Source organism: Toxorhynchites rutilus, chromosome 3, assembly GCF_029784135.1.
Source record: "Toxorhynchites rutilus septentrionalis strain SRP chromosome 3, ASM2978413v1, whole genome shotgun sequence".
Classification (NCBI taxonomy): Eukaryota; Metazoa; Arthropoda; class Insecta; order Diptera; family Culicidae; genus Toxorhynchites; species Toxorhynchites rutilus.
Window position 1 is genome coordinate 17,870,174 of NC_073746.1, and position 23,370 is coordinate 17,893,543.

At 38.6% G+C, this 23,370-nt stretch overlaps 2 protein-coding genes across 2 annotated transcripts; both read left to right on the forward strand.

Annotated features, from left to right (window-relative positions):
- The first annotated feature begins 18,790 nt into the window (after positions 1–18,790).
- LOC129772916 (uncharacterized protein K02A2.6-like) lies at positions 18,791–21,420 on the forward strand. Its single transcript, XM_055776446.1, has 3 exons — positions 18,791–20,008; positions 20,123–20,674; positions 20,716–21,420. The coding sequence occupies exons 1-3, from the start codon at positions 18,791–18,793 to the stop codon at positions 21,418–21,420; spliced, it is 2,475 nt and encodes an 824-aa protein (XP_055632421.1).
- Positions 21,421–21,678: 258 nt separating this feature from the next.
- Positions 21,679–22,698, forward strand: LOC129772917 (uncharacterized protein K02A2.6-like). The gene has a single exon (XM_055776447.1). It carries the CDS (start codon positions 21,679–21,681, stop codon positions 22,696–22,698), a length of 1,020 nt encoding a protein of 339 aa, XP_055632422.1.
- Positions 22,699–23,370: the final 672 nt, after the last annotated feature.

The window sequence follows — 23,370 nt, forward strand, 5'->3', positions numbered from 1 at the left end:
AAAAACTTTTTTTCCATTTAAAAGTGTCCACCTTCCGATGTATGTGTGACTTATTGGAAATTTTAAGGGCTATTCATATCTATTTTTTCCAGAATTTTAAAAACACATGTTTTCGGGAAAAATGCATTTTAATTTTCAAAAATATTTTTTCTTCAAATACTCGACTCGGACTCCATTATCCGGAGTTTTGATTTTTTTGTCACTCCGGATAATCGAGTCGTTTTTTTGCATGTATTCTTTGTTTTTTGAATATAAAAGAGGAATTTGATTTTTGATTCATCCCCTTAAAGTCAGAAAACACCTTTCTCACATGAAAAAAAAATTATCCAGATTCTCTCAGGAGGTGATAGGCGATCATATTTGATGAAAAAAATCCTTCTACGCATATGTTCGAAATTCAACAATGACAGAGTTATAGAACTTTTTTTCTGTTTCGGACTCTGTTGCCTCAAACTGGCTCTACATTAAAAGGTACGCTACGGAAGACAACTCTGTTGCCTTGGTTTGAAAGATGAGAAAATTTAGTATAGGATATAGTAGTGGAACATCTAAATTAGTGTATTTTAATAACATTTTGGAAGTGAAAAACTTAAAAGTTTATAATTTTTAATGTGTTATTATTACTTTTATCCTCAAAATTGTGATAATTGGATTGTTCCTATCAATTCAGTTGAAGCTCTCAAACCGCTCTACAATTTGTTCTTTGACACCCAAATTTTATCTTTCTTAATTTGGCTGCAATATCGATATAAAGAATTCCTGGTAAAAAAATCAAGCAAAATATCCAAAAATCACTATTTTTACCGCGGAGGCGATCTGACGTAGTGGTAACATCCATGCCTCTCACGCTGAAGGTCACGAGTTCAATTCTCACTCCCGACATTCTTCCAAAAATGGAAGTAAAAGTGATGAACCAACCAAAATGTGTTGAAAATCACTATAATACAGATAATAAAAAAAATATATATAAAACTATTTTTACCCCACTGTACATGTAATAGCCACTCAAATTTCACCTTAACGTTGAAAGGTTACATTTCTTCTTGGAATAAGTCATATTTGATGATGATGATGATGGTCCCGCCTCCTTCCCCTACAGAGGTTTGAGCAAGACGAGTTATCTAAAAGATAATTTATTTATTTTTTCTCAACATTGAAATCAGTTTAGCAAACACAAAAAAAAACGCACTGATTTTATTCACAGATATAAGTTCAAAAAAATTGCAATTTCCAAAGACAATACTCAGTCATGTCCGCCACAGAGCCGATACGGTCCCGACGAGGCCCTTGCAGCCAAAGGGTCCACCAGAGCACAAGTCCAACCGCCAGCCTTGCTTTGGATTGACAATGAATATCCTCATTCAGAGAAATCGAGAAAATTTCCTAGACCGGCACTTAAAAATCTTTCAATTTAATATCCTTTATATCTGTGGCACGCGCGCGACGCTCAAACTTTTGTAGACTACTTTTATTTTTTTTTCAACTAATACAACTATAAAAACAACAAAATAAAAATAAAAATAGTCCATCATCACCAGATCATGACAGACATAATAAAGATCAATACTAATTAAAAAAAGATAATTTAAAAAAAAAATTAGATAGTCTACATATAATAATCCGTTCAAAAAACTTCGTCAGGTTACTCAAAAACATTGAAAAACAAACTACCAAAAACTAGAAGTGGGTTATATCTTTGATATAACCGCAAAGTGGACGTAGAACTAACGTTGACTTAGGAACAAATAAGTAACAAGCATATCAATCTCAGGCATTTCATCTCTTAGACATACCACTTCGTTTAGCCGGAAAAGAATTATTAACGCTCAAAGGGGGCATCGATTCCTCCTCGGAAATACCCAGCGCAAATAGTACCCACTCCCCAAGCACCGACAACTGGAATAATCGTCGATCCGGAGCAGGCACTTTAGAAGGAATGGAACATTTCCAACTTCCCAATAACGACGATCGATTGCAGCATTCGTAAACAAATATTGATATGTAATATGACATCCACTACACCATATCATATCGTATTCTTCATTATCAAATCCATGGCCATCTGTGTGTATCATCGACACCACGATTTTCTCTAAATACTCCTTTCAGTTCGGCCTGCAAAAACTTTCCTGAACTCTAATCCATCAAATTTGGTGTCTCTGAAAAGGGCCGTTGATTATATGCTAAGGTAATAGCACGCTCTCCTCGGAACTTTGGAAGCGCCAGTCGGTTTAAAGTCCTGAGCAATCCCACGAACCAAACGCAGCAAAGGTAGCTTGCGGATCAGCAATTCGGTCGACTTCTGATAGTGACGAATTTCATGCAAAGAGATGGTATCGATGTGGTTTCTTCACACTTCCTACGGCTGATGCGTTTTCCGAGTTGCTTTCGTGGTGCCTTACCACCGGTAGATTTACGAGCTGTCTGCATGGTCCCGATGAACGAGTCCTCACGGTGCGAGAGTAGAGGTAGAAATAAACGAAAGCAAATGAAGCGTCATATTATAAACCATAACAGTATGGAATGTAAATCCCACCCCTTTTATTTATATTCGTAGCTTAGCCTGAGAGAGAAACGAATACCATCGAAGTAAGTATACAGTAATGTATTTGAATCCGGGCGCATTTCAATCCGGACACTTTGCATTACATTCAATATCATACCACGGCCATAACATTTTTTTCATGTTGAATTTATGCGATTAATAGTTACTAATATAGTTAGAGACGAATGAACTCTCAGAGTTTAAAGTCTTTTTAATTCAAAACCTAACTAACCCAATATAGTTACTGATAGTTACTAATCAATCGCATTAATTTAACATGCACAAAATGTTGTGGCTGCGGTGTGATATTGAATGTAACGCAAAGTGTCCGGATTCAAATACATTACTGTATACTTACTTCGATGCTATTCGTTTCTCTCTCAGGGTAAGCTACGAATAAAAAAAAGAGGGTGGGGTTTACATTCTATACTGTTATGTTTTATAATGTGGCGCTTCCTCTGCTTTCGTTCATTTCTTACTCTACTCTCGCACCGTGAGGACTCGTTTGTTTGGGACTAAGAAGACAGTTTGTTAGTCTTTCGGTGGTAAGACATCACGAAAGCAGCTCGGATAAGCGCACCAGCCGCAGGAAGTGTGAAGAAGCCACATCGTTACTTTGCGTGAAACTCGGGAACTTTGCGTGAAACTCGTCGCTATCAAAAGTCGACCAAATTGCAAGCTACCTTTGCAGCGTTTGGTTCGTGGAATTGCCCAGGACTTCTAAACCGACTTGCTCGTCAGAGTTCCGCCGTAATGGCACTGCAGGAGGCCTATTCGAAGATACCAATTTGTGTGCTATCCACGCAAAACGCATCACATCATGGACATTCAGCTGGCCCGTCGAATCCAAGGAGAGCGTGCTATATTTGCTTAGCATATAATCAACGGCCCTTTTCAGGGCTCCAAATTTGATGAATTAGAGTTCAGAAAAGTTTTTGGCAGGTCGAACTGAAAGGAGCATTTAGCGAAAATCGTGATGTCGATGATAATTCGATACAGAGAGGTGCCCCGGATATGGATTTGATAATGAAGAATATGAAATACATGACATGATGTAGTGAATATTTCCCCATATCGAAGAAATCACTTTGATGAAACTGCATTATAAAATTATTTGTGTGCGAATGGCGCAATCGATAGTCGATTCTAATTTGCGCTGGGTATTTCCTCGGAGAATTCGATTCCTCTTTTGAGAATTATTAATCTCTTTCTGGCAAAAGGAAGTGGTATGATAATCACATTATTCGAAAGATAAAATGAAGATGTTTTCTGCCAATTTCCTTTCAACCTCCAAACATCTCTTTCTCCCGTTTGTCGTTTTTGCGTTCGCTAATCCTTTCTCACAACACCCATTTTTCGTTTAAGAAATTGTTTGAGAAATTCCTAAAGATTAATTGCACATCTAACAAATTGCCGAAATACGTGGTCTTACGTTGATCGCACTTGATTGAAAAATCCAAAACGAAATGTATTTGGTCGCAGCACTATATGAGTAGAAAGCAAATAATCGCTCGAAAATTACATGATTTTCGCGATGTGAAAAATTTTTCGTTTTTCACATTGCGATTGATTGAAAAATCACAAAACCAAATGTATTTGGTTGCAGTGTTGTATGGATAGAAAACATTAAAATAAACTCTTTCGCATGAATGTATTTTTCAATTCCCAGGGGAACTGGTAGATAATTTTTCAGCAATGATGATAACAACGAGGGTTCCGCGCGTGTATGTGTGTGTGGCGGCTGCTCCGATGTTTCAAGCGGAACCGTGGCATCACTCTCCTCCTGATGGATTCCCTTCTGGCCTAAGGTGCACAAACAGGCTCTTGGTGACACCGTCCATCAGCGCTTTCATGATAAACGAAGTAAGCTTCATTACAACAGCGACAACATGCTCCAATCGCTGTTCAATTATAACTGAGCGGATTTCCGAGCGGCGCTCGCTTATATACCGATTGGTGATTTCAATAGCCTGTTTTGAAAACAATTTTAAGACTATTGAAACAAGTTTTAGGATCAGAAAGTAACAAGTATAGAACGCGTAGACATTTTATCTTTCGAATGAAGTGTTTATCATACCATTTCGTTCAGTTGTTTATGTGCTATTAACGCTCAAAATCTCGGTCTCCGGCGTAACGCTTTCGTTTTCGAAACTTTGATTTTACACTCCGGTATAGAAATGAAAGACGTAGTCCTACGTCAAAACTGGAAAATAAACGATGCTTGTTTTTTTACGGAATTCGCTACCGCAAACACGAGAAAAATATTCATTAGCAACTCTGAATCGGTCAGACGAAGCTAGGGGAAATGTAAATCACAAACACACGCGTTGAGAAGAAATTTAGCACAATATGAAAAAAAACAAAAAAAAAAAAAAAACTATGAAGTCTTCGGAATTTGAGAAAAATAATAATTTTATTTTTGTGTCTGCCTAGTAATAACGGTCGGGATTCTTGTAAGATGAACATTATGTGAGCAACGAAAACGTCACGACTCAATGTTGGATCCCTGATAACTAAGATAACTGTGAGATAACTGTAAGATAACTGATTGTGACAATTTCTATGATAAAATTTGATTGTTTGACTTTATTCCCGGTTTCAATCTCTCATTCTTAAAATTCTTCAAAAAATTGCATTTTGTTTATTTTTCTTGCTTACGAGATCCCGTTTCTATTCCAGGACTAATCGGCCAGCCTAGATATGGAGCAAGTTTTCCCAAACGCTACGTGCCGTGTTCTTAGGGGAGACAACTGCAGGTTAATCTGATCCAGTTCACCCTTGCGACCCCTTTGATTGTGCCAATTTTTAGATTATTTCCACTCATTGAATCATTCAAATCAGTGAGTTTGATTCATCCCTCAATTATTGCACTGCTTCAAATATAAAGTAAGAAGTTCATCTTCAAGAACCCTAAGTATTTACGATCGAAAACACACCCTCATCCTCGAAGGGATGACAAACCAAAGCATGTTCCTTCCCTTTGAACACAGGTATCAACGGTTCGCTGGCGGGTCGGTTCCTCTTCGATGGTTTCCCTCCAATCAACGTTCCTAAATCCATGTCACCCTCTCTCTCATCCCCTGGCTGCATATTACCGTTACACTTGTGGCTTCGAGCAGTGAAAACATAGGTTCCGAAGGAAGGCACCCCAAAAGTAGTCAGTCAGTCAGTCAGCCAGAATGTGTGGTGTTTTTGTAACAATATCAAATTGTTACGGTTTTCCAATCAAATCAGTGATGTGGTTTCACTCGTTCAGTTGAGGTTCAACATATTCGGCTGACGGTGTGGGGGTGGCCGGAGGACGGCTTGATTGGGAAGAAGGAGAGCCCTTATCAATTTTGAAACTTCTCCAACATGTATGTGTGTGTGTGTGTGTGTGTGCGTGTGTGTCACCATCAGCGCCCGGATTTTGTAGCGCCAAGGCACAAGCTGTTGAGTTCATTACATCGGGGCGCCAGAAGTTTCCCAATGTGCCAATCAGGGACGCGCGCGCTTGTCGAACAATGGAACCGACACTTACTTGCCTTCGAGAAACCGGGAAATCGGGTTTGATGGGTTCCTTTCGCCGAACGATGGCGCGATGTCAAAAGTTTTCACATATTGGATTGGCTGAGGAGGCAACGCGAAAGCTCACCGTCAGCAAATGCAAAGCATTACGAAGAGCAGCTGAGCTGGTAGTTGGTCGTCTTGCGAAGGGAAAATCGATTCCCGCTGAGACGACAACGGTTGGTCGTTATTTACGCATGAATATTTCACTTGATTGTTCTCGGAGGCAATCGGCGTGTACATGCCCTTGAAATGAGTAAGAGGCACCAACAGGAAGATGGCCCGGGAGTCGGATTGGTTACGGGGAATGGGCGCACATTAACCATAATTCCAGTTTTTATTTTATACATCATACATAAGCTTCGGTCGTTGCTTTGTGATTTGATTGCTCCACAATACTGAACTCAGAGCCATGAAAACGATTCCACGTATAATTTTCAAGCTTAGGGTTTCACAGAAGCTGCTTGAGAATATCTGGGTTCGCGTCGTGCTCCTTGGTTCTTTGAAACTTTCGATTCAGTTTTTAACTAATAATCAACTGATACTCCCTTTTTGATACTTCAGTTTGTACAACATGTGTTGAGCATTTCTGGCAAAAGCAAAAGATTTCATGTTATGCGTTTAATTGAAATGTGTTTTCAATGCAGAATATAAAAAGGCCAAAGATTCGGAAATATGTGTTCATTAAGACTCATTACAGACGCTACCTTGACTTGCAGGAAAGTTATGAATTGATCATAACATAACCGGATTTTACCCTTTAGTGAACATTTTGGTAGTCCTGAAAAATGCCGGGGTTTTATGAAAACAGCTGAAGATGGCTGATTCATGATTCATTCTTGTTCCCGCGAGAACAATATGTAGCATATCATTGTGGCTGGCAAAGAAGCGTGCTGCGCGTTCTGATCACACGCTCTATGGCTACGCAATGAATCACGCTCTAAATTCGTGATCCTTGCGACGACAATCATAAATCATACAAGCTGTTCCAAATTTCTAAAAAAGTTCTTACTAAAATATTCCTTGACCTAAAACTCAATTCCGCATACCACATTAACAGCCGTACCAAACACTTTTCCAGTTGCCTCATTAACACCTCATAGAACAACACAGACAAGGAAACGAATGTTTCCGTCTGTGATGTAATAATATAACCTTCACACCTCATCACCTCATCACGACCTTCAGCAAGAGTGCTGCCCGAGAGCATATGTATGTTTATGCTTGGGTAAACATAAACGTTACGGGTAGAACATTATTCAATTGTAAAAGCTTGCTCGGAAGATCTTTCCGGAGTACGTCGTTTTACTTCTCCAAATATCCGAAGGCCAGAGAATAATAGATGGCAAAGTGGTTCGTCGCGGCCCGCTCGGTGATCGATGATCTTCGAAACAAATACTCAGTGGCTTCGATATTTCAAATAAACAAACGAGCCATATGTCGAAATCTATGTCACTTTTGCCATTACACATTGCCGCAACAGGCGATTCTATTTCTGTACAACCAACAACGCATATGATACACAAACACTTGCCACCCAAAAGTCAACCGGTACGTCCTATTTTTTCATCGAGCAACCGTTGTCATCCATTCGAAAGCTGGTTGGATTATATTTTAGGTTATATTTTGTGCCGCCAGCACCATTATTTCACATTGGTTAATCACCCCAATCTCCCTCACTCAACGCATGAAAACAACATTAATGTGTGTGGGGATGTGTGATGTTAAAATACAAAAGCATTCTTCACCAGACAGCATGAAAATCAATGTGGTGCCGAAAAAGTTTTAGTTCACGTAGGATTAGGTTTGGCTGTCTCTTGCATGCTGATTTTGGATATGAGTGAAGAATTATATCGTTAAACTTTTTGATAACGATTTGGTGGCCCTGAAAAGACCGTTTTGTTTGGTTGTTGGGTATTGTTTGTTCACTCCACCAAAGTTTACAATCGAGTGATGATGACAGAATGAAGATGATTAGCCGTTGAATGGTGCGTATCAAGATAGGTGCCGATGTGGAATGAGATATGATTTTCTCTCCAGAAAGAAAACATGTTACTTTATTATAGAGAAAACATATTTGAAATGGAAAAGGTAATTTTCATTTAGAATTTTTACTTTCTGAGTGTTTATTCAAACCATTTCCATTTTCGCCTCAAACCCAACGGAACACGATGCTAAATGCCTCAATGCAAATTTCAATTGGACTGACAGCACCCTAATGCGATATGTAGAGTATATGGGAAATAACTTTTTCGAATATTCCTTTACTTTTGAAACTTTTTTCGCCGCATGAACTTTCCTTGGGTGAAAATGAACACAACAAAACAGACCGCCTAAACCCGATGATCCGTACTCGACCGAGAACACACATTGATTTTTATTTCTGAAAATTGAAAAAAATCGTTTCGTATTTCAAGTCATTTTAACAGAACTGCTACCACATATAGAACTGCTACTACATGCATACACTTGTGGGTGGTCATTGCACAATGGTCCAGGAGGTGCATCTAAGTGGAAATTAGCATTTAGATTAGCATTATTCTCTAGACAAAAACTGTCTTCGACAAAGTAGTTACATATGAGAGAGCGCTCATTTTTAGGTTATCAAAAATAAGGTGACCAAAATTGTCGATGAAATAAAAAATATAACTTTCTTATCTTTATAGATAGGGGTAAACATAATTCAATAATGTTGTAGTCCCAGTTATTTGAGATATTTTTGTAGAACAAAGTCTTTTTTCTTTCTCTTGAAATAACCAATATAACGCCTTTTTTCTAAGTTGCGTTAGGGTCATCATGACAAAAAAACCGTTTTTTTTGTCCTAACTTTTATATTTCAAATTCTACATACAAACTGTTTTCGGAAGACTTTTAGAACCTACTAATACAAACGTTTTGCGATGCAGAAATTGTGAATATCTCAACTCCACTCGAAGTTATTGATATATCTTCCCAAAAAATACGCTCTTTTCATATGTTTGTCATTCTTTCAGGGACAAACATGAAAAATGTTTGTTGACGGAATTTGGAAGAGCAAATTTCACTCTATATATGTGACTTTCAAAACTATGTTTTTTTTTGTGTTTGTGTAAATAAAAATTGAAATCATAAGTTCTTGGGTAAAAACACATCAATAACTTTGAGTAGAATTAAGACATTGACAAGTTCTGCATCGCATAATGTTGGACTTGATAAGCTCTAAAAGTCGTAAGAAAACGGTTTTGATGTAGAGTTTGAAATATAAAAGTTAGTGCAAAAAAAAACCACTTATTCATGGTCACCCTAATGTATCTTAAGAAAAAATCGCTAAATCGATTATATCAAAAGATAAAAAAAAAAGATTTGTTTTAAAAAGTTATTTAGAATAATTGGAGCTACAACATTGTAGAACGATGTTTATCTCTATCTATAAAGATAAGATAAGAAAGTTAGAATTTTTATTTCATCGACAATTTTGGTCACCCTATTTTTGATAACATAAAAATGAGCGCTCTATCATATGTAACAACTTTGTCGAAGACAGTTTTTGTCTCAAGAATAAATATCTCCCACAAAGTTGTGCTTGAACTGAATTGCATTAGGGTAACCATGAAAAAACCGTTTTTCAACTCTCATTTTTATATTTAAAATTCTACATCGAAATTGTCTTCGCACGACTTTTAGATCTTAGCAACACCAACATTTTGCGATGCAGAATGTGTCAATATCTGAATCCTATTCAATGTTATTGATGGGTTTTCACCCAAAAACTCATGATTTCAATTTTATTTACTCAAATACAAAAAAATAACATATCTTCGAAAATCACATATTATATAGAGTGAATTTTTTTCTTTCAAATTCCGTCAACAAATATTTTATATGTTTGCCCCAGAAAGAATGGCAAACAATTTTTTTAAAAAAAATTAGGACAGTTTGTATGTAGAATTTGAAATATAAAAGCAAAAACCCGTTTTTTTTTCATGGTGACCCTAACGCAGCTTAGAAAAAAGGCGCTATATCGGTTATTTCAAGAGATAGAAAAAATCTTTGTTCTACACAGATGTCTCAATTAACTGGGACTATAACATCGTCGTACTATGTTTACCTCTATCTTCAATGATAAAAAGATTATATTTTTTTATTCCATCGACAATTTTGGTCACCCTATTTTTGACAACAGGAAAATAAGCGCTTTATCATATGTAAGAACTTTGTCGAAGACAGTTTTTGTCTAGAGAATAACTGTCGAGCTCTAAATGCTAATTTCCACTTAAATGAATCTCCTGGACCACTGTGCATTGATATGAAATTTCACGAAGCAACCAACAGTAAAGTTCCAAACTCAAGTTTTATTTGCTAGAAATAATCGTATCACTCACCTTACTTGCAATATAATCCGACCAATCCGACTTGCATATATTAGGTTGGGAAAAATGTTATCCATTATTTTCTCGGTTGCTGGCTTTAGCGGTCAATATCTCGCGTAATATCGATCATACAATTTCAAGTTTAGACTCGTTGTAAAGGTGACATTTCACACTAGAAAAAATTCATTCGCTGTTTTTTGTTAGTTCCATTCAGTTGTGAGTTACATGGTGTTCAAAATGGGGATCAATAAAGAGAAAATTCGGTACATTTTACACTTTTCCTTTTATAAAGGCGAAAATGCAGGCGGACCTGGCATCAAGCGATTACCACATTTTTCTCGCATTGCAATACTTCCTGAGTGATAGGAAATTTGGGATCAAGAGAAGATTGTAAAAATATATGGCTAGAGTTTTAATCAGTAAGGACCAAGACTTAATAGAGACGTTATGAATCTACCTTTAGAATGGCAACACATTTCAATACAAAACGGTGCATATTTGACCCCAATCGGACAATCCGAAGCATATTAAAAATAGTTTTGCATTCCACCCAAATATAACGGATAACTTTTTTGGTGATTTTACTATGTCGGATATTTGAATGGAATAAGGCATTCAAAGACGGCCGAGACCCTGGTTCAATCATTAGCTGTTATTAAACTAGGCAGTTGAATAATGGTCGAACAATAGTATTGTGTGCATGATAAGATGATATGCTGGACTATATGTTGTATAAAGTTTATTCAGACCAAATTGAAACTTTTGTTCAACCGTTTATATTTAGCTGGATAATACGCCAGTGGCATGTTTTGAGAGGGCTTTATTTGTTCAACAACTCATGAAAAAGTTGAACAGACGCAATTTAAGCCTGAGATATATTTTATTCGGCTATTTACACTCTGCCCTACCGACATGAACCGATCATTAGTTGTAATGAAATTAATCAATTTAATAATGGTCGAACAATAGTATTGAGTGCTCGACCATATGCTGAACTATACATTGTATAAAAGCTTATGGTTTGATGGAGGATCATCGATGCAAAAGTCGTAAGTTTGAATCATGGCCATTTTTTTTCAAAAGTTCATCAGAAACCTAACCAGTTTTATATTGTAGCTATGAAAGACTCTATCAACATATCAGAACATGGTCGAATAGACGTTTAAATCACGCCTTGGAATTGGATAACCCCTTTTATAATGAACTTAAAACTGAATTTAACGAACAATATTAGCTATGGCTTAATAATATATCCTTGTTTTATTGAACAAGGCTCGAATAGAGGATTTGATGACAATTAGTTCAGGCATTATTAAGCATAGAGCTTAATAAAGCCATCATAAGAACGTCACACTGATGGGGAATTGTTAGTTGGGGAGGAGATTAACAATTTGCCACGTCAAAATATCTCTCACGAGACCGTTCGTCTTGTTTTGATTGACGTTTAGAACATGAGAAAAGTCGCAGCACGACCAGTGCCGAAAGAGCTCAATTCGAAAATTTCATCGCAATAAAGTGGATGAAGAAATGGTTGAAAGATCAAATGACTACAAACAAGTCGAAACCGAAAAAAACACGTTAAAGCCGATCAAAAGTGAAGTGAAAAATGCTGAGTGAATGTTCTCGATATTGGTGGTGTTTTCCATTCCTTCCAGAAGGTCAAACGGTCATTGATATCACCTTGGCGTTATGAGGCGTTTGAGAGAGAAAATTCGTCGCTTAGAACATAAAAAATTCACAGAAGGATAACACTTAGATTTTGCACTAGCACCCGCCATCATTGGGTGTTTGATTTCGCATGTAGAAAACACGTTCCGCTTAAAATAAATGTAGTTTTATTTTCACTTACGTAACACGTGACACTAAGATATCCCGGACGGGACTTTCCGATTGTCTGCCTTGCGCCCTGGAAAATTCATTTTATGTAATTTGCCCTTCAAAGAGTGTACCTTCTCGAGCGCCGAAGTAAATTATTTAAGAAGAACATAAATCAAATCCAATACCCATACCAAACTAACGTTGGCAGTAAAGATATCATTCTTGAAATTAAAGATGCTTTTTCTTGTGTTTGAGCGTCAAATGCACAAATAAAAACACCTGTTTTAGATGTGTTAAAATGGATGTATGTGAGGAACAGTCCACTCATCCTCTCAGACTGAATGTCAGCCTGGAGGTGTACTCAAAAATAAAGCCCAAGCAGGTAGTGGCCCAAGGCCGGCTGCTGGGCTGTAAAGCAGGTCCACACAATCACGTTATCCACATAACTTCTGACGCTGTTATAACGATGCACGAAAATATTACACCACATTATAAAACGAAATTGGATCTTACAAGTATACACGAAACAGAACTTCTTGACGTAGGACTACGTCTTTCATTCCTATACTGGGGTGTGAGTTTAAAGTTTCGAAAACGAAAGCGTTACGCCGGAGAACGAGATTTTGAGCGTTAATAACTCCTAAACAACTGAACGAAATGATATGATAAACTTCATTCGAAAGATAAAATGTCTACGCGTTATATGCTTGTTACTTTTTGGTCCAAAAACTTGTTCCAATAGCCCTAAAATTGCTTTCGAAACAGGCTATTGAAATAACACCAATCGGTATATAAGCGAGTGCCGCCCGGAAATCCATTCAGTTACGATTGCGAGGTACGATCGTTGGAATGGGTGGCTGTTTCCCTAACACAGACTTCAAAACCATGGAGCCTGTGGAAATCGGCATAGCAAATTAGATGCAAGCTGCGGGTGCTTTTGTACTCGCTTGCGTTTCTGGAAATTGGAATGTTCCCTAACACAGCTTTCAAAACCATGGAGCCTGAGGAAATCGACATTGCAAAATTGATGCAAGCTGCGTGTACTTTTGTACTCGCTTGCGTTTCTGGAAATAGGAATGTTTCTCTAACACAGACTTCAAAACCATGGAGCCCGTGGAAGTCGGCATAGAAATTTAGATGCAAGCAGTGGGAACTTTCGTACTTGTTTGCGTTTTTGTAAGTTGGAATGTGTTTTCCCAATACAGATTCCGAAACCAAGAAGTTGGGAGAATCGGCATTGCAGATACATTCAAGTCGGCAATACTTATATAACCCCAAATATTTTAACACTCCAGAATTCGTTTTGCTATCACGGTCTACAAAAGCGGGTACAAATGCAACGCTTTGGCTCGGTTTGTCGAGACTGTATATCCCTTCATGCCGCCAGCTCACTGAACTTCTATGCATACCGTTTGATGATTAGGTAAAACGTTAATAACTGTTTACTGCGATAACTACTACCATAATGCATAAATTGACTTAAATTGAGATTTGTTTGCAATTGAATTCGTAAATAGCTTCATTCATTCACTATTTTAATCAATAATTTAATCAATGCACAAAAAATAGCACTGCGCAGCGACAAAATCGCACGCAATGAGGATCATCCAAGGTGGGATTATTGCTAATTGAAGAAATACAATTGATTACTAAGCCAACGGCAGTCCTACGTCAACCTTACGGTTATATCGTAGGTATAACCCATCCATAGTTTTTTGCTGAGAGTAAAAAGGTGAGCGTAAAAACTTTTTTTTGACGTGGGACCACGTCTAACCGGAGTATATGGGGGTGAAATGAAAACCTGAACACAGAACACGCAGGAAAAAATGAAAGATTCCGAATGCTTATAACTCGAACATATCTTAATAGAAAGATGTTTGCTTCAATTGATAGGAAATATTTCTACGCGTCTATCACAATTAATAAAGTGTTATTTTCCATTAGATAAACAATTGAAAAACTGTAAAATGTCAAGCGTTATCTAAACGCCTTAACCGCCAAGTTTTGATTGGCCCGATTTACGGTTTCCCCAACACGGACTTCAAATCAATGTACCTGTGGGAATTCGCTTTGCAAATTTACATGCAAGTAGGGGGTATTCTTGTTCTCACTGAGCTGTGTTTCCTTAACACGGACTTCAAAAGCAATGTGCGTGGGGAATCCGCTCTGCTAATACATGCAAGTCGGGGGTATTTTTGTTTCCACCGAAATATGTTTCCTTATTATTGATTTGAAAACAAAATGCCGCATTGCAAATATACGGGGGCTGCGAGTACCTTTGTATTCGCTTGTCTTTGTGCAATAAAATACGTTTCCCTGAAACGTACTTCTAAACTGACAGGCCCGGGAAAATCGTCATTTTAGATACTAGCGGTGAATGAACTTTCGCGGTTCGAGAACTACGTAAATATAAGAGATGCAATAATTTCAGAAGGAAATGTAAAATACAATGATCGTTTGACAATTCTTCCGTTTACATATTTGGTAACGAAGAACATAATCTATTACAATGTATGAGTTAATCTTACATGGCAACTGTTCAAATTGTTGACTTACGAAGCAAATATGTTCGATAATTTAATCAATACAATACAAATGCTTACTAAGACAACGGTAGTGCCACGTCAACCTTGCGGTTATATCATATATATAACCCATCCATTTTAACCTTTGATGTGTGCTTATTTGCAAAGTGTCTCTTATTTTGCTCTTAACTCTTATCTTGCCTCTCGATTAAGTAAATGCCGTACCAGTATGGGTGGATATATCATATTTTGATATGATATGATGATATTTTTAGGATTATTCAATGCAATGTATGAGGGTGTCATAAAATGTGCTAAATATTTATTTTTGGTGTATTGTGTTCAAAATTTGTCAACTCAAACTTGACATATTTCATTTATTTGTGTATGATTTTTACATTTGTTACATTTGTTTGGCTTCTATGAAGCGAAATGATTTTTCCATGCTGTTCTGGCTGGGTATGGTGCGACACATTTTTTTTTCGCTGAAGAATAAAACTACAACTACAACTTTTAACGAAATCTGAGAACCACTCTATCGGTTTGGTATGGAATGGCTGTATAAGAATGTTTAATTGTTTTGTTTTATTCTCGGTTTCATTCACTCAATAAAATTCCTAAAAAAATTGGTTTTTGTTTTTGTTTTAGCTCGGAACTACAGTCAACTCTCCCTAACTCGATATCCAAGGGACCATCGAGTTAGGGAGGTATCGAGATACAGAACATTTTTTCATATTTTTTTTTATGCCACAAATTGCAAATATATGATGTTAGGGTAAGTGTCCCAATATTAGGGCTTAAAAATATGACCCAATTAGGAATTCCCCATTATTCGGAACGTTGTCGTCTAATTGACTTGGAATTGCTCACGGCAAGGCGACTGAAGATGCAACGACTGATTGTATTCGACATCCTCAGTGAAAACATCGAGTGTGCAGATCTTCTTCTGCATATTCCAATAAACGTTCCTCAACGTCAGCTGCGTTTCTCCACATTAATTGCTGTTCCCGGACATAGAACATGCTATGGCTACAATAATCCATTCAGTTCCTGCCTTCGAGCCTTCAACAATGTCTGCTAATTTTTTTGTTTTTAACATGACCAAAGATTATTTTAAAGCTAGGATTAAGAATATATCATAAGTATAACCAGTCTGTATGATACTCTCGAAGACGATGAATAAATAAAATAAACCAATTATGGTACATGAGGTTTACTATAATTGGTACCATTGCGTATACAGGATATTACTATAATTGATTTGTTTTTGTGCATTAGTACATTTACCCTATATGTACTAATGCGCATGTACTATTATACATTCTTTTCTCAAATTTTAATATAAATTTAAAATACATAGGATGTTTGTTTAGTAGGCCAATTTTATTGTAAAATGGAATTGGAAATGGAAAAGGAACTAGGTTAACAAAGAAAATATGAATTATGTATGTAATTCAAACTAAATTGTAACGATCACGCAGGAACTGTTCAATCGCAAAGAAATGTTCAAATAGTTTCACTGGAACATTTTCAGTTGATTGCAATATTTCGGACATATTCTTTAGGTTCGATTTAACATTCGAAGGTGTAATTTCAAAACAATCAGCTGAAACTTCCTGAACCTCCTCTAACTCCATAGGACTACTATTTTCAACGTTTTTTTCAGCTTCTTCAACACTTTCCAGTATATCGGTATCAGTCATTAGATCACAGCAAATCACGTTTTGATCCATTTCGCAATATTCATCAAATGACGATGAACAATCGAATGGTACTGCACTGTCGACAGCAGCAAGCTCACTACGCATTAATTCTGCCAGCGGAATATTATCATCATCATTTATGGAAAATCCGGCTTTCCTGAAGCAATTTTGAACAGTCTCAGATTTAACCTTGTTTATCCAAGAGCGTGAAAGTAATTCAATTGCATCCGATACCGATATATCTGAAGGGTCCTAGAGTATATTTGAATACAGTATGAGTGCTGAATAACATGAATGTAAAAAGGAAAAAAATACCGTTGTATCCTCCATTTCTAGCAGTCTTCGTTTTACTAATTCATGGCGATAGTACTGTTTCAGGTTCTTGATTATGCCCAAGTCCAGCGGCTGAACTTCTGAAGTAGAGTTTGGTGGAAAAAACTGCAACTTTATCGATTTAAGCTTTGGTTGGAGAGATTTTGGGTGCGCTGTACAACGAACATGACCACCTTTGAGGAGAAAGAGATATAAGTATGATACATTCCCATTACACATAATTCCCGAATCAATACCTTTCTATTTGCTTTGGAAAATCTTTCGTCAAGTTGCATAATCCATTTCTCAAAAAGAATAGAGGTCATCCAGGCCTTGGTGTTACTCTCGTATATCACTGGTAATGATTTCTTCTTTTTGAAACACCGTGGGTTTTTACTCTTTCCAATGACCAGCAATGGTAGTTTATCGCTTCCGTCCATGTTGGTTGCACACATGACTGTCAGACGTTGTTTCGAATATTTTCCTCCGTGGCAAGTTTCTGATCGAAATGCAAATGTTTTGTCTGGCAAACATTTGTAGAAAAGTCCTGTTTCGTCTGCATTGTAGATATCACGTGCATCATACTCGGCGATTATACTGGGTAGGGTTTTGCGAAATCCAGTTGTCCGTTACACTGAGATCTACACTGGCAATCTCGCAACATAGCTTCCGAAATGTCATCTTTTGCCGTTTTAAAAATTTACTTAGCCATCCAGAACTTCCTTTAAAATTGGGAATTCCCAGTTTCTGGGCAAATTCGCAAGCCTTCTCCCGAAGAATAGAACCTGAGAGAGGTAAATTATTCTCTCTGGCTTGATTGACAAAAATTTCCATTGACCGTTCCAGCTTCTCGTTCCCAACCAACCTTATACGCTTTTTGTCCACATTCAATTTTCCCATCCGATGCCATTTTTCCTTTTGCTTGAATAGTGTTGACACCGTACTTTGTGCAATACTGAAATCTTTTGCAACTTCAGACACCTTTCGCCCATACTTTTCGACCTGCTCGATGATGCTCAAACGTTGCGCTATGGTTAGCGTTTTAATCGTTCGCTTGAAAGGTTTTCCCTGGTTTTCCATACTTGAAAAAAAAAACCTTGATAATACGAACACTTCGTCTTCACTTTCAAGAGCAATTGAAATGACAGCTAGAAACGCACAAAAACAAGTACGCGAAAATCAATCGAGTTAGCGAGGTAAAAATCCATGGAAAAATGAAACAAAGCCCATCGAGTAAGAGAGGCATCGAGTAAGGGAGGTATCGAGTTAGGGAGAGAAGAATGCATGTAAAATCAAAGGTGCCATGAAATTCATCGAGTTAGGGAAAATATCGAGTTACAGAACATCGAGTAAGGGAGAGTTGACTGTTTTTGGTCAGACTACCTATTATGCTCCAACTAAATAAAACAGGAGGTAGCGTATGATACACTGAAGATGTCGACAACGGCTTCCCGAAATTGTGAATGGTTACCAGCAAATAAATATTCCAACATAACATTACCAGATTACATTCTGAAAATTCTCGAAGTATGAGAGAATATCTACAAAGTATGTTTGTGTTGTATTCGACCGTGTCCACAACTTACATTATGTTATTTGTCTGGTGTGTACTGTTATGTTTATTATCGAATTACAGTGTAACAGCAGTGACGGATCCCTTGCATAGAAGAAAAGAGAGGAAGAAAGAGAGGATCGGGAAAAACGCATTGTATACGAGAGAAGCGAAATAAACGGAAGCTATTTTATAGTCGAGATTAAATTCGGTATTTCATTTAAAGTAACATTGGCGACGAGGAACGGATGCGAAAGCGCTTGTTCGTGGATTAAATTCGTGGTCGAAAATCGAAGCTTAACGGTGTGCGGTTGTTAGGAAGAACGAAGAAGTTTTTGAGAAAATACTACAAGCAGTGAAGACGCCATTTTGTTCTTGTACTTTAGTACGCACTGTATCGTACAGTACTGGTGATAAGTTGAAGTCGGAAAGAATTAATGATGAATCCTGGAGCAGGAGTACCACCGTTTGATCCGGACGACACGACCAACGTTAGTTCGAGGTGGAAAAAGTGGAAGCGAGCATTTGAAATATTTTTCGACGTGAATAATGTGGCGCTTGCCTCAAGAAAAAAGGCATATCTCCTGCATTATGCTGGTGAAGGTGTGCAGGACATTTACGACAGTTTGGTGGGAAACGAAGAGCAGGAAGTACCGGTTGGATCAGACGCGTACAAGGAGGCTGTTAATGTGTTGGATAAGCACTTTTTGCCCATGAAGTGCTTGCCTCAGGAACGTCACATATTCCGGAATTTGCAGCAAGAATCTGATGAAAAGATTTCGAAATTCGTACTGCGTTTAAGGGAGCAAGGTAACCTATGCGTATATGGAGATTGGCTCGATGAGAATATAAAAGAACAAATTTTCGAAAAAGGATCATCGAATGAACTTCGTGCAAAAACATTAACGAAACCAGGAATGACGTTGGAGGAGATCATCAAAGTAGGGCGTTCTCTAGAGACGATTGAGAAAGTTAGACGACAGTTGCAGCAATCAGCAGATATTAACAAACTTACAACTTACAAAAACGAGTGTTTCCGTTGTGGACGAATAGGACATTTTGCCAACGATGATTGTTGTCCTGCAAAAGATAAAAAGTGTGAGAAGTGTGGTCTGATTGGGTATTTCCGGCGATGCTGTAAGACGAAGGAACGTGAGGCAGTGAATGATCGTAACAAGAGAAAACATCGGCGTGTTCGTCAGGTTGGAGAAGAAGCTTCAGGTGGAAGTGAGAGCATTTGTGATTCGGATGATAGTGGCAGTGGAATTGTAGACCCGCAAGATGATGTTAAATATGTTTTTGCTGCTAGTACGGATGACACGCAAGGTGATAAAGTAGTTTGCAGTGTGGGGGGTGTAAAAATCAAATGGATCGTTGATTCTGGAGCCGGAGTGAATGTGATTGATAGCAACACTTGGTCTTATTTGAAGAAACTCAAAATAAACGTTCTTTCTCAATCCAAAGACTCCACGCGAACCCTGAAGGCGTACGGAATCAACAACTTGCAAGTCATCGGTGAATTTACGGCTAACATCGCAACCAAGTATAACAATGTGGTTGCTGAAGTATTCGTTGTGAAGAACAAAGGGGCAAGTCTGCTGAGTCGTGATACAGCCACCCAATTGCAGATTCTCAAAATCGATACAAACGTGTGGATTGTGAATGAGAATAACAAAATATGAAAAGTAGCAGGCTTTGAAGTTTCGCTTAAAATTGACGATAAAGTGAAGCCAGTTCAACATACGAAATGTCATGTTCCAATTCCGTTGCAGGAAAAAGTACAAAGTGAGATAGATCATCTGCTCGAACAGGATATAATCGAAACAGCTCCGAGAGATTCCCCATGGATATCTCGCCTAGTTATTAGTCCAAAGGCTGGTGATCCAGTGAGTGTTCGGTTGTGCGTGGACATGAGAGCCGCTAATAAAGCTATCGTTCCACAGCACTACCCACTTCCTACCTTCGATGACATTGTACCTCATTTGCATAATTGCAAATGGTTTTCTAAAATAGATTTAACCAAGGCCTTCCATCAAGTAGTTTTGGCGAAGGAATGCAGATTCATCACTACGTTTGCTACTCACCAGGGATACTATCGTTACAAAAGGTTGACCTTCGGGATGAATTGCGCATCTGAAGTATTTCAAAGTATTATCGAGCGTGTTTTGAAAGGAATAAAGTGCGTTCGAGTGTTCATCGACGATATAGTCGTGTTTGGCCCTACGAAACAACAACATGACGACACTCTGCGTGACGTAATGAATCGTTTGAAGGAGTTTGGACTTACTATCAATCACAAGAAATGCGAGCTAGGAAGATCAGAGGTAGTTTTTATGGGACATATTCTTTCGGCGGACGGAATCAGGCCAAGGTGGACGCGATAAGGAGACTTCGAGAACCCACTGCTGTCGAGGAAGTGCGAAGCTTTCTGGGTACTATAACATATCTTGGGAGGTTCATACCCGACTTGTCAACGTTAACGACGCCACTTCGTGATCTTCGAAAAACTTCGAAGTTTCATTGGGGAGTCCAGCAAAGGGAAGCGTTCCAAAAAATTAAAGACGTATTGATGAATCCGAAGGCGCTAGGATATTATTCTCCACATGATCAGACGATTTTGATTGCAGACGCCAGTCGCACTGGTTTAGGAGGTGTACTAATGCAGGAGAAAGACGGCTTGAAACGAGTCATCTGCTACATTAGCAAAGGACTTTCGGATGCTGAGAAGTCATACGCGCAAAACGAGAAGGAAGCTTTGGCGTTAGTTTGGGCCACGGAACGATTGCAAATCTATTTGAGAGGGATGGAGTTTTTACTGTTGATAGACCATGAGCCACTTAAAGTGATTTTTGGACCAGGGCACGTTTCTTGTCCACGAATCGAAACGTGGGCCATGCGGCTACAGTCTTTCCGTTTCAGAATAATACATATTCCGGGAAAAATGAACATTGCGGATTCACTATCGCGATTGCCAAGATTCAAGCACTGCACTACTTACGATCGCTTTGGAGAAGCATCACTTTTGGCAATTATGGAGAGTGCGAAACCTAATGCATTGACCATCGAATAAATGTTGAAGCATACCGTCAGCGACCCAATCCTCGCGGAAGTAAAAGAGGCTCTGCAGACAGGTCGTTGGAATGATGCAATTAAAAAGTTTACTCCTTTTAAAGACGAGTTGTACTGTTGCCGTGAACTGCTACTGAGAGGAGAGCGTTTGATAGTACCAAATAGTTTACAAAAACGGGTGCTTCGCCTGGCCCACATCGGCCATCCAGGAATTGAACGGTCAAAGCAACGTTTGCGGTCCAAAGTTTAGTGGCCAACAATGGATAGAGACGTAGAGAAAGCGGTACGTACCTGTTTGGACTGCAAAGTAGTTGGGAAAGCGGCACCGCCGGAACCAATGGCGATTAGAGAACTACCACAAAAGCCATGGGAAGATTTGCATCTGGATATTCTTGGACCTCTGCCTTCAGGAGAATCGCTGTTGGTGATCATCGACCCTTACAGCCGATATAAAGTCATCGAAGTGATGCGACAAACCACAACATCGGACATTATTGCCAGATTGCGTCCTTTGTTTATGAGACTAGGAGTTCCTAGAATACTGTTGACAGATAATGCAAGGAATTTTACCAGCAAAGAAATGGAAGACTTTTGTGGGGAGTTTGGATTAACGCTGCGTCACACCACGCCATATTGGCCACAAGCCAATGGTGAGGTCGAGCGTCAGAATCGAAGCATTCTCAAAATTCTACGGATAGCGGAACTCAACCAATCAGACTGGAAGAAAGACTTGGAAGAAGACAACTACGTGTATACATTGACACCTCATCCGGCGACAGGGTATTCTCCAGCCGAGATTCTATTTGGACGAAAACTACGCGACTGGATCCCACAACTCTCTCAATCAAGTCAAGGCTTAAATTACGAAGTAAGAGATAATGACAGAAGGTACAAATTCAAGTCCAAAGTGCACTATGATGCGGTGAAAAGAACAAAGGAGTCAAATTTACGTATTGATGATCGTGTGCTTATGAAGAACCTGAACCCTGCCAATAAGTTGACGCCAACTTTCCATTCAGAGCCAGCACGTGTGGTACAGAAGCAGGGAAATTCCATTGTTGTCGAGACACCTGCAGGGCAGAGATACCGACGTAATTCGTCTCACCTGAAGAAGCTGCAAACTCAGGAATGCACCGAAACTGATCATGTGGAGGAAGACGATGTTGAAGAAACTTTAGACTGGAGTCACCCTTGGACCAGCAGCGAGAATCGCCTGGATCGGAAAGTGGCAAACGTACACCATCGGTTCCAGAGCCTGATCTGTCCTCAACGAAGATGAAACGGCAGATCAGAAAGCCACTTCGGTTCGACGACTATGTGCTGGATGAGATTCATAATACGGAGTGAAGGATCTATTTGTAGAAAGGGGAAAGTGTTATGTTTATTATCGAATTACAGTGTAACAGCAGTGACGGATCCCTTGCATAGAAGAAAAGAGAGGAAGAAAGAGAGGATCGGGAAAAACGCATTGTATACGAGAGAAGCGAAATAAACGGAAGCTATTTTATAGTCGAGATTAAATTCGGTATTTCATTTAAAGTAACATGTACCTTTTTGTGTGCCACAGTGTATTTTAATGAGTAGGACTCCATCGGGATAAAATTGAAGTTCATGATAAACTGTTTTTTTTTAATTTTTTTTAATTTTTTTGTTAAGTTCACAAAGACGGTTTCTTTTCAGTGAACAGTGAGCTTCTCCTCGCGAGTATGATTGCTCAAGCCGTGTAGCGAATTGTAATCATTTCAAGTGCATTTCCGAGGCTATCCCTTATTTCCTCGCCCCAGCCAGCGATGCAACAAATTCAAAGATCCTTCAACGGACACCCCATAATAAAGATCGGTATCTATTCAGCGATATGCCACCACTGCCCCACTTCGCAACATGTTTCCGATGAAGCAATAGAACCAACTAGCGAAACGGGAATATCATTACGGCTCTCACCTAGTTTTGT

Coding starts and splice junctions, on each gene's coding strand:
- LOC129772916 (XM_055776446.1), top strand. CDS start 18,791: ATGAATCCTGGAGCAGGAGTACCACCGTTTGATCCGGACGACACGACC. Junction 20,009..20,122: donor TCGATACAAACGTGTGGATT/GTGAATGAGAAT, acceptor ATTCCGTTGCAG/GAAAAAGTACAAAGTGAGAT. Junction 20,675..20,715: donor GCGAGCTAGGAAGATCAGAG/GTAGTTTTTATG, acceptor GGACGGAATCAG/GCCAAGGTGGACGCGATAAG.
- LOC129772917 (XM_055776447.1), top strand. CDS start 21,679: ATGGATAGAGACGTAGAGAAAGCGGTACGTACCTGTTTGGACTGCAAA.